Source organism: Zonotrichia albicollis, chromosome 13 (assembly GCF_047830755.1).
Source record: "Zonotrichia albicollis isolate bZonAlb1 chromosome 13, bZonAlb1.hap1, whole genome shotgun sequence".
NCBI classification, from domain to species: Eukaryota; Metazoa; Chordata; class Aves; order Passeriformes; family Passerellidae; genus Zonotrichia; species Zonotrichia albicollis.
The window spans coordinates 18,158,183-18,169,822 of record NC_133831.1 but is presented as its reverse complement, the minus strand read 5'-3'; the positions used below and the strand labels follow the sequence as shown (position 1 = coordinate 18,169,822).

Sequence of the window (11,640 nt, the reverse complement as noted above, 5' to 3'; positions counted from 1 at the left end):
ACGCCGTGAGGGGAGCGGGGGGGGGCTCAGGAGTGCCCCTCTCGGAGGTGCCTCAGGCCTTGGCACCTGTAAGTGACAGGACGAGGGCAATGGGTACAAATTGAAAGGGGGGAAACTGAGGTTAGATAATAGAGAGGAATTATGTACTCTGAGGGTGATAGACACTGGAGCCCAGGGATGTTGTGGTGCCACAACCCTGGCAGCGCTCAAGGCCAGGCTGGATAAAGCCTTGAGCAGCCCGTGTGGGAGCTGCCCGTGCCCAGGCAGGGAGGTTGGAACAAGCTGACCTCTAAGGTCCATTCCAACCCCTCAACATTCCATGATTCCACGATTTAATGATCCTTCCGCCCTGCAGGAGCTGGCCAGGCTCTCTCTCACACACAGAGATGAATTGCGCTGTTTTGTTCCTGTCTGGAGCCGCCCCGGGCCCCCAGGAGCCGCATGGAGCAGGTGAGCGTTTCCATCCCCGGGACTGTGCCCAGGGCTGGGCCAGGCGCTGCTCGGCTCCCCCAGGCGCTGGGAAGGCTCTGGGCTCCATAGGGAGGGCCCTGTCTCAGAGCTGAGCTTTGGGTTTAGCTAAACGACACGAAATTACTGCTGTGCACTGGGCAGAGCATGCAGGGCTTCAGAGCTAAGCAAGGGAATAACCTGCTCTGCCCAAATGGTTACAGCTTGTGCAAATTCTGATCAGGTGAAGACAGGATTTAACAAAAATGTAGTAACGGAGAACATTAGAAAGGTGTGGCTACACCAAGTATAGAATATATAAAAATATTAAAATCCATATTGTTAAAAATACAATTCCATGAAGTGACTTATCTTGCATGTATCTAAATTTAAAAATAATACTAGAGGTATTATTGTGTGTTGGGGTTTGTACAAATTTGAGCAAGGAACTGTGCAAAAAGGCATTTAGATAATGCTTTAAAGCACTAGTGGTTTTGACATTGTGTATATGGATGCTGCAAGCTCTCTGACGTGAGTAGCTTTTTCTGTATCATATGCATCTGGCACATCTCCTGAGCCAGATGGGACAGACTGTGTCACTCAAAAGGAGCTGCAAAAAACCTGACTGACAATTCATAATATAAGTATTTTGTATCAGACAATTTTCTTGTTTGTAAAACAAACAATGTACTCCACTTCACACACCCCCCAAAAAAACCCTTGCAGACAAACAGGTAAGTGTTTCTGTTCCAGAAAACACTCAAAATCCTGATATAAAGAAAATAATATCCTGCTTTTGGTAGTTCTGGCATATGCATATATGTTTACAGAAGCAGGACTAGTTTCCCTTTCCCTAAATTTCGTTTTCTTTGAAATTACCAAACAAACACCACTGAAGTAATTCTGAGGTGTCACTGCAAAACTGACACCTCAGAAAGTTACAGTGCTGCTCTGTAATCTCCTACAAGCCATGTAAGAAGTTTTTTTGAAAGGGAGCTGACAACACCTCAGCAAAGGTTTCAGGACACAGTTGATCAGCCTTAGCTGCCAGGCTGGTCCTCTCTGTGAAGAAAGAAGTCTGGCTTGCTTGACTGCTGGTTACAACTCCTTACATTACAGAATTAATTATGAGCATAAACTTGCCTAAGACCATCTCTGTTTACAGTTCTGCTCTTGTAGAGAATAGTTTTGTGGTAGTAAGTTGGACAAATGTCAAGTCCATAAACTGGAGTGATGCAGAAATTAATGATCTGGTACGTGGGTATTAAATATTAGTAAATATTGGTTTGAACATGGCATTAAATGTGTCATAGTGCAATCCAGCTGGTGTTGCTCCAGTGACAGAAAATGGAGAAGTATTACCATTTTTTTAACATGTGCTTTATTATCTGGAAGTCTCATACATCTGAAGTACTGTTAGAAGGAGCACCTGGAGGAAGATCAAACCTAGAAGCATGCATTTGAAAGGAAGAATTGTCTGTTATTAATGAAATATTTCAAAGACATGGCAAACAAGCCTTTTTGTCTTAGGTTTACAGGATTGTTCCACAAAAATGCACATTAACCTTATCACAATACATACAAATATTGTGGATGGACAATAGAAATCACCACCCTTCCATATGAGATGCATCAAGAATAAATTGTTATCCCTTATAATGTCAGAAACAGAAAAGGCACCATAATAGAATGTTTAGAAAAAACTCAGTTTATGCCATTATATTTTGATTCAAAAGTGTAAGAATTACTGTCCTGACTTGAAACAAAAAGCCTTTCACACCTGTAAATTATCATTATAAACTTGTAAACCTTTACATTTTTTTCCAGAAGTATCAGGTGCAAATGCAAGGCAAATATAAAATCTATTGACTTATTAGATTACAAATACTACCCCATGAAAAAGCTGTAGTTACAAAAATATAAAAAATATTCTAACTCCCATTGTTAGATCTTAGTTTCAATCTACACTGCATTAAGAGTCCAAAGCCAGATCTGATTTGGACACATTCCTAGAGCAGGAAAGTGCTGTTTGTCTTATTTTCACATCATTATTGTGACCTCCTCCCACGGTTTTGCTCTCTGGGTTTGTTTTATTTATTAGTGCATATTAAGATGCCAAGTGCTGGGTGCTGGCAGGTTGTGTTTGTCAATGGATGTAGCAGCCCAAGTGCTCTCAGTGTGCTCTCCTCCCAGAAGTGCACTGCTCTGAGAAGGAAAACATCATTTTTTCTCCAATCCTCCACAGCAGCTTTGTGTAGCAGCCATGCCATTTCCATCTATAACCTGTGAGCCCTTGAGAGGAATAAATTCTTCTCACAGGCCTCAGCAAGGAGCTGTGGGAAGCTCAGGCCCTGCTAATGCTGGGTCACAGACAGGGGCTGCTGTGGCAAGGACAGCTCCTGGCAGCATCCCATCCTCCTCACGTGAGAAACTGGCACAGCTTTACCTGGATGGGGTTGCTCTAGCCCTTGGCTTTAGTAAGCTGGATCAGCACAGGCTGTTGGACCAGCTACAACAGCAGCCTCACAAAGTGCCAGTAGACATTACAATGAGTTTACTTCTAAATAATAACTTAAAATAAATGACTGGATTGAATGTGATGTTTTTGATGAATAAGCTCTGAACCAGCTGAGCCTAAGCCTGACAAATGCTAATGCTTTCACATCTGAATAGTGAAAGCTCTGTTCCTTTAGCCCTTTATCAGAGCTAGCAGAAGGTGTCCAGCTTCCAGCTCTAGAGAAACAGAGGCTGTCCTTTGTTTTGCAGGGAAGCTGGCAGAGATTAGTGGAGTCACTCAGCTGTACTCCCAGATTGCCACCTTGTTCAGCTGGGCTTTGAGAAGCACTCAGGATCGTTCAGACAGCAGTAGGACTGTGGAAGATTTAAGTGTCAGCTGTACTTTCATTTTCTTTATGCTTGGTGTAAGACTTTTTCCTTTAAATCCCTTCCTCTTCATTAGAAATCAGCCCAGCATTTCTCCTGGTAACAACGTGTCAGTCTGTGCAAGTTCCAGCTGGATTTTGGCCAGCTCCAGGGGCTGTGGGATGGCTCCAAACAAATGCTCCCCACAGACAGAGTGGTTCTGAAAGGGCCGTGTTTTACCCTGCTTGAAAGGACACACTGTACTCACATCTGCTTTGAGACACTGACTTACTCTGTTCCATGTGTATAAAAGATGTGGGCTAACAGGAGACTCCTGGAATTGCTATGGCAGGAAGTGTTCAGTGCTCTTATGCTGGGATCATGTGTTGAATAGCACAGGAAGAAGAAGACTGTATTCCTTATTATGTTTCAGTTTCATAAAAATACTGTTCAAGCAGACACCACGTTCACTCCTCTGATCAAAACTGTATATTCCATTCCAGCTGTGCTGGGATGGCAGGATTTCTTTTCAGCAGAATTTCAAAGGCATCTGCACACATCTGCTGAAGATTTTTTTAAATAAGCACACTGTCCCTGCATGCTTGATCAGGTTTGGAGAACACTTAATAACAAAAACAACAAAAGTTAAACCAAGCAATAACTATAATGCAGGAGTTTTGATTTTTGTTTAGTAGAATTTTAAGATGGGAAACAAATTCCTATCTAAACAATTGAACTTGGCATTTCTGTTTTGTAAAACAACCCACATGACAGTAGTAATTTTAAGGAGCAATTCCCTTCCCAACCTATTGAGTCAAAAGTTCACAAATGTAACTTTCAATCAAGGCACAAAAACATTTACTGACTCTTTCTTCTCACTGTTTTCTTCACATTCTTCCCCTTCCCCTTAAAAAAAAAACTTGGTGTAACAATGTCTTCTACCCCAGACATAACTTTAATAGTCCAATAAGTTTTAGCAGTATCTGAGTCTGGTTCTATCTACTTTGAATTTAGTTGAATTAGATAAACAGCACATTCTCAGCACATCATTGTTCATTGTCTGCATTTGCCTTGAAGGGGAGGGGATGAGGGGGGAAAAGCCACAGTAGTTTCATGCATATTTTTCAAGAAACTTTATGTGGAAGTCTTTCACTTTCTCCAGTAGGATCTTCAGCTTCTCTACTGGAGGAAGAATGGTCATTCTGAAAAATAATATTTAAAGAAATAAAAAATCCAACCCATATTATCTTCAGAATCAACTAAACTGTGATCTTTGATCAATCTCAAGGCACAGCAAGTAACACGTTAACATCTTTTTGATGTTATTATCACTTTTTTTGTATTTATACTTTAATTGAACTATACTATTAAATTACAGCAATTTGTTTCTATTGGTTAGAAAGAGGAATTCAAAAACTGTTATTTTCTTTTAAGTGGCATAGAAGATGGTCAGTAAGAAATAACAGCAATTCAGTTTCCACTGTTGGGCATTTATGCCAAATTATTCCCAGTTTTTTGAGCTTTAAGAGTTGTCAGTTACAAGCAAATGTACATTTTTTTCTTTAATTGAAACCTGAGTTCAGAAGCACTAGAAGAATGCAACATCCCATTCTGCAGGTTTTAGTTCCTTTTTCCCTTCTTCTGCACCCCCTGAAAATCCCATGGGGTGTGGGATTGCAAGGCCCACAGAACACAATGGCTTTCCCACCCTGGTGCAGGAATGGACTCTAGGTTTTCCCTGGATTCTCTCGGTTTTCCCCAGGGGTCTGACCCAGCTGGCTGTGCTGCACCACTGCCAAGGCCAGAGGTACCCTCTGCTCTGTGGTTTCACACACAGAAACAGCACAGCACAGCATGAGGAATGCTGAATTCTGTGACAAATTCTAGCTATCAGGGGCTTGGCTGGAGCAAAGTTCTGTTTATTGGAAGCAAAAGCAACAGTTTTGGTATTAGAATATTTAGTTCAACATCTTGTTTTGGTAAAGTTATACAGAGTGTTTAAGGAGCAGATTTATAGGGAAGATACTGCATTTTTCATGCAGTTTCTCCCATATGGAAACACAGCTTAACCCCTTCCTCCCCCCAAAAGAATGCAGGGCAATTTTTATAATTCCAGAGCCTAGTTTAAAATTAAAGTTTAAACCATTAGACTTGTTTGTATTCCTGGAGAAGGCATTTCAAATGCCAATATGTAAAAACATAATAAAATTATGCCAGCAAGCTGGCATAAACACCATAAAAAACTTGTACAGTTCATCTAGCAGACCAGGTCTTTGACCTTGCTGTCAGTTCACAGAAACTGTCCAGTGGAAACTGAGACAACATAAACTGATATAAAAATCCTTGCATTTAATCAGAAGAGAAAGAACTGGGATGATACTTTGCTTACTACTGCTAATTTGCTTTTAAACAAACAGAAACTGTACCTGAAATGGTAGGTTCCTTCTCTCTGGCCAAATCCACTTCCAGGTACAACACATATTCCAGTCTCTTCCAGAAGTTTCATGCAATAGAACATATCAGGTGCCATTTTGTGAGCCTAAGGGAATGGATGCCTCAGAATTATTGAAGTCAAAATATTCCTAATATATAGAATTTCATGATTGCTTTTTTCCCCCCCTGAAACCCAATGTTACATTATTAGTTTCTTATTCAATTTCCTAAGGAAGATGAGGAACAAATGCTAATGGTGCAGGTCACACTGAATTAACTAACAGCACTTCATGGAGAAACGGGACTGAAGAATTTACACAAAATCTCACTTCAAAAGAAAGGGTTAAAGTAATTTTGTTATTCCCCTTGACTTGCTTGTAACTTTTGTCAGAAGTCTGAAAGTTGTACTTGGAAAAATCTAAGGCACTGACATTTGATAAGATTAAATTAATTTGGGAACTGTGTGTTCCAGTTCTGTTGGCAGTTACTATTTTTTTCCCCCAGAATAATCTGCTGCCTAGGAAGTCCCCTGATTAATAACTATGAGAGGTTCCTAAATATGTACAGGTTATATACCTAATCAAATAAGCAGCTGAAAAACAGCCCTATTTTTGTTCTCAGCTGTGCTAATAAAAATGAATATTACAAATTAGGTTTCAGAGCTCTACTTGGGAACAGAAAGACTTATCATTTATTAACACAGGTTACTGTCCCAAAGGCAAAAAGGTGAAATTTGTAAGGAAAGCTCCAGCCCTCCTTCCCCTTCCTGGTGAATGGGGCTTCTCTTGTAGGGTCAGCAGCACATTGCCACTCCCACATGCTGGTCCCCTTAACCCAGGCAAGGGCAGCAATTTGCAACTGCACAGGGCCAGCTACTTGTGTGACTTAAACACCAACATCCTCCCATCAGCCTGGGAGCCTCAGCACTGGGATGAAATGATCTGTTCACTTTTCCTCTCTCCAAATAAAGGTCACGTCATCTTTCAGATCATACACAGCCCATGAAATACTGCTTTTGTTCTCCATCTCTGGAATCAAAGTTCATCATGGGAAGTGGCAGGTGAGAGGAGGTTGAAATGGACTGGGGTGAGAATCACTGACCTTTGCTTCCTCAATGGCTTTGGAAGGAATAAAGATCCGAGGGAAAGCGTACATGGCTCCTTGAAGGGGGTTGCAGTGAACTCCTGGGATCTTATTAAACATGTCTTCTGTTAGTTTGGCTTTTTTGGCAAGATTGTTCAAAACAGATTCCTTCTCCTGTTTAAAAGGAAGGTGTTCAGTTGGACACATTTCAAGTAGCAATAAAAACACCAGGAGAAATGATGATGTTTCAAAAGGCTCTCCCCAAATGAAACACTGGTGGGGCTTTGCTGAGCTGTTAGAGCAAACAATGTTCTAAATTCCAGTTGTGCTTTTAAAAACAGCAGTGCAAAAAGGCTTTAGCAGGGTACAATTACAGTGCTGCAGACAGACAATAACCTGCAGAAGTCTCTATCTGTGTGCTCTCTTTTTACAGTCTCCTTCCTCAGCATCCCTCCTGGCTCTTTTGAGAGACCATCTTAATTGAACTTTTGATTTGACTTGATAGGAGAAACAAAAGACTCTTTGGTCTCTGCATAATTTGAGTTCCCAGTACTTAGGGTAGGTTTGTGAAATGCACAAAAGAACAAGCATGTTATTGCTGACCTTTATGAACTGTGCATAAGATTCTTCTCCAGGTACTGGAGGATTCACCACAATATCCATGGCTGCTTGTCCTGAGACTGGAGGGCAAAGGCGAACAGAAAGCAGCTTAACGAGCTGTCCTTTGATTTCTGGGTGCAAGTTTATGACCTCCATGTAACCTCCTCTGTAGCCACATCTGTTGCAAAGTGAACAGAAGAGATTGGTTGACTTCAAGTCTATAAATACAACAAAACAATGAAAATGATTACAGAAGTAGAAAGACAATTGATGAGAATCTCACAATAGGTAAGATACAGCTTGTTGAAACAGCTGCCACACTGACATGGGTTAAGATGGAGCTGCATGACATGTCATTAAGTCCTAGTATCCCATAGAGAGATAAAGGTGGACAGGCAGCTTCCCTGGTAGGCAAGTTAACAATTAACATGGATCTTTAATCTTCAGAACAAGAGCATATGGCTGTAGCAGCATACATTTAATAAAAATATTCTTTTTCTTCCATGTCCTCCTCCCCCCCAAAAAAAACAAACCCAAACATTTGTAATATCCCAGTGATTATTGAGCTGTTCCCTTGAATGTTGGAGGCCAATTTTCCTTTATCACAGGTCCAGATTGGGACTGTAGGATTTCACCTTTTGGGACTGAGGCATTAGGTGTCTGAAATAAATACGCTAATTATTTGGTACTTTAAAAACCACTGAGTTAATCCATTACTCTGTGCTTGTTTTTCTTTTCTTAATAGTCTTTAGTTAAAATTAATAGAGGATTAATTATGGTGGATTACCTTCAGGTCAGTAATATGAAAGCGCTGTCCCACCAGATTAATGAGGAAGATGAAATAAAAAAAAACTAAATCAGACTTACTCGCCCATGTATCCCTTAGAGGTGGAGTGAAAAGAGGCCAGCTCAACATTGTTATAGTACTCGGGTCCCATCTCATACAGAATCTTTTTGAAGGAATGAAACTGGCATCCTTCAGAGTACACATTGTCCTGGTAAACCTGAACAGTCAGAAGACATTAATGTGCTCTGTTCCCCCAACTAAGGACAAAACACGGCCTTTAGAGAGGCAGATCTGAACTGAAGAAACAGTCCTTACACTCAAACTTCAAAGCTGTTAAAAGACACAAGGTTCTTTGTGGAGTATGAGTTACTGTAATGATACTTTTTATCTGATGTGACCACACTCAAAGGCTGGGCCTTTGGAGAACAGCGAGCTCCTTTGAATGATTTAACCTTTACTTGTATGTTTGAATTGATTTTCCTTCTTTTTCTTCCATTTGAAGTGGTCTGAGCAACACATAAGTTTTTAGGTCTGTTCCAGCAAAGTTCTTCCTTGTGTTCCCTACACTTTCTAGTTCAAACCCAGATCAAGTCACCTGTTATATTGATCCTTTGATAATAAGAATCCTGCATGTCTCTACATGTCTTAATATGATAACAGAGTCTGTTCCCTGTACTTAAGAAATACCACTGCCACCATGGAACAAATTGTACCTCATATGAGTACCCTTAGCTGTGCTTTTGAGAGAACAGATTATTTCATTACCTCATCAGCCAGAAGAAAAAGTTTTTCTTCCCATGCAAAGTGTATCACATCTTCAATGCACTTTCTGTTTTGCACCTGTCCTGTAGTTTGATTTTTAAAGCAAGAAGAAAGTCAGTGGAGTGTACACATACAAATCTTTTCACCCACACCTACTTAGATTACCAACTTTTTAAGAAGATATCCCTCTTCCTCAGAAAAGTGCTATTGAACTTTATCATTCAGTTCACTAAACATGAAATCAAGGAACACCTTTGGAAGAATTATGGTACAAGGTAACTCTCAAGCAAAGGGAGTGTGAGATACAGTACTCAATCAAGGACTGACTGAGAGTACTCTGTGTTTAGCTAATAATTGTAAATGCTCCCATGCATGATGGTTAGGAGGGAGCTAGCTTCTCACCAATCAACTCAACCACTCAAAAAGCGAAATTCTGAGGGAGGCTTGTCACTGAGTTCTGAGTTACTACAGTCATTGCCCCTCACAAGCCAAGAGGCTACAGGCCATGCCAGAGGCAAGATCTTTCCTAAAGACCAAAAGTGACCAAAAGTCATTCCACAGGTCTGGAAAACTTCAGTGGAAGCAGCAGCTTCAAATGGGATCCTGTGAAGTGAATCTGCTCCCTCCTTTCTGGAGTTCCAGGACACTGAAAATATGTTTCTAAAAGTAAAGTCTGTCCTACTTAGAGCACTGATCTCTGGAATTCAGCTCAACATATTTAGTATGTACTTAGGATTTGCCTGCAATGTCAAATGAATGAAAAAGGAAAGAAAATGGTCTTAAAATTCCTTCATTAAAGAGAATTCCTACAGACCTGTGGGATTTCCAGGGTTGATGATGCAGAGGACCTTTGGGTTGCAATATGCCTTAGCTTCATTCAAGGCACGGCGAAGTTCGTTCACATTTAGAGCCCAGCAATTTTCTTCATCCAAGTAGTAATTCACCTGGATAGCATCCAGTTCAGAGATGGCTGCTGAGTACAAGGGATACTGGGGAATAGGAATCATCACTCCTGTTCGGGATTTGCCCCATCCTGAGATCAGGATCTTTAAAATTGCCTGGGAAAAAAGCAGGAATTAAAAAAATAAAAAAAGTCATGCACCAGAATTAATAATATTCTCTGGAACCAGTTATTGAACTTCCTTAAAAAGTGTACAGTTAAGGTGGATTTCTGTCCTAGAAGCAGGTAGTCCAAGAGAGTTATTTATTTCAAGTTGTTACTGGCTGAGTGAGGATGGTCTAAGCTTAATGGAATCCTCTCATGTCACAACTTCCAAAGACCATGCCTGATCAACTACAAAATTTAGGAAAAACATTCTGAGCACAAGGCTAGAGGGCAAGTTGGAAACAGGAATATCAAGATCATTATTTTTTTGCTGTGCCCTGTTGTAAGCAAAGAAGCTTTAGCTAGCTCTTGCTTATTGCCTTCCACTCATTTTATCTCATTAACCACAAGAGACCAATAAATAAAACCAGAAATTAGAACTGGGGCCCGTGCAGATTCTCCCTTGCAACAGAGAGACCTGTTTTACATCAGGAGCAATTATGTTTTCATTTTCAAGTAACAGAACAGACCAAAGTCTGCATGACTTGGGATGGAAATAGAGTCATATGTAGCTTATGCCCAGAAGATACAGGCAGAAAGGTAATGTTTGTGCTAGGGTCAGTCCGGATAATTTCCTTGTGCTCCATGTCTGTGTGATGTGGAGGCTTTTTACATGTGAGTTAAATAAAACAGCTCACAAGGGGCAGGAAGCAGAGAGATTTCTTGCCTTTATAACCACATGAGAACTCACAGGTGCAATCAAAGCAAGCATCCTTATCAGCATGTAATTGGCATCTAAACCCAAAAATATCTTTTCTCTCAGCAGCAGTATCCTTTGGTTTCTTTGTGGTTCTAGTACAAAATCTGCTGTTCTGTGCCTCCCATCACATACTCAGCTGCTAAGCTAATGATTTATAATCAACATAATTTTGTACCCACCATGAGTTTAAAAATACCAAGCATCCAAAACATATAATCAGGACCAAATGCATATTTAAAAACTCCTTAACAGCCTCTCTCCCCTGAGGTGTGAAACAATAGTTGTTTTATCTTTAGAAGGGCCAAAGAATGAGGTGTAGCGCTGGCCTTGCATCAGCGGTGCAATCAAATCGGCACGATGCAGACCAGCTGTGCTGTGCTGCCATTCCTGACAAGCTGCCAGTGGCAGAAACTCCGGAAAGCCAATTGCCCGCAGAGCCCTGGGGAGCCGCTCCTGCCGGATCGCTGTCATTCTGAGCTCTGCCGCTAGATGTCCTTTAGAAATCCACCTTCCCCAACGCTGCCAAAGGCTGCCCTCCTTGGAGCCGAACTGCTGCTGCGCTGTCAGGAACTGTGTCTGGGCAAAGGAGCAGCCTGACAGACACTGGCATTCCTGTCTTAACTGAATAACTTATCAAACTTATCTTTGAACCTTGGTTGAACCCAAACCCTGAAGTTTTTCTCAAACAAACTAAAATACACAAACAGAAACAAATCTTTGGGATTTTCACTGGCATTGATCTGCACTAGCAGAGTTTACATGGAAGAAGAGCTGAGAGTCCTCACCTTTGAGGTTCATTCTCTCTTCCCTTTTCCTTTGACTGATACTCTCTAACCTTCAGGGTTTGTGTGTCTTAACCAC

General features: G+C 41.0%; 1 protein-coding gene and 1 long non-coding RNA gene across 2 annotated transcripts in view; one reads left to right on the top strand and one right to left on the bottom strand.

Annotated features, from left to right (window-relative positions):
* The first annotated feature begins 3 nt into the window (after positions 1-3).
* LOC141730812 (uncharacterized) overlaps positions 4-11,640 on the top strand; it is a 13,598-nt gene continuing 1,961 nt past the window's right edge. Inside the window, exon 1 of the long non-coding RNA XR_012582494.1 lies at positions 4-450. This is a non-coding gene — a long non-coding RNA (uncharacterized LOC141730812). The remainder of the gene's footprint in view (positions 451-11,640) is intronic.
* The window catches only part of GPT2 (glutamic--pyruvic transaminase 2), a 26,201-nt gene continuing 16,366 nt past the window's right edge, over positions 1,806-11,640 (bottom strand). The window contains exons 5-11 of the mRNA XM_074551167.1: positions 9,789-10,032; positions 8,978-9,057; positions 8,293-8,429; positions 7,429-7,603; positions 6,844-6,999; positions 5,736-5,848; positions 1,806-4,511 (exon numbers count right to left, since the gene is read on the bottom strand). Coding sequence (XP_074407268.1) covers positions 4,421-4,511; positions 5,736-5,848; positions 6,844-6,999; positions 7,429-7,603; positions 8,293-8,429; positions 8,978-9,057; positions 9,789-10,032 — 996 coding nt within the window. The 3' untranslated portion in view covers positions 1,806-4,420. The remainder of the gene's footprint in view (positions 4,512-5,735; positions 5,849-6,843; positions 7,000-7,428; positions 7,604-8,292; positions 8,430-8,977; positions 9,058-9,788; positions 10,033-11,640) is intronic.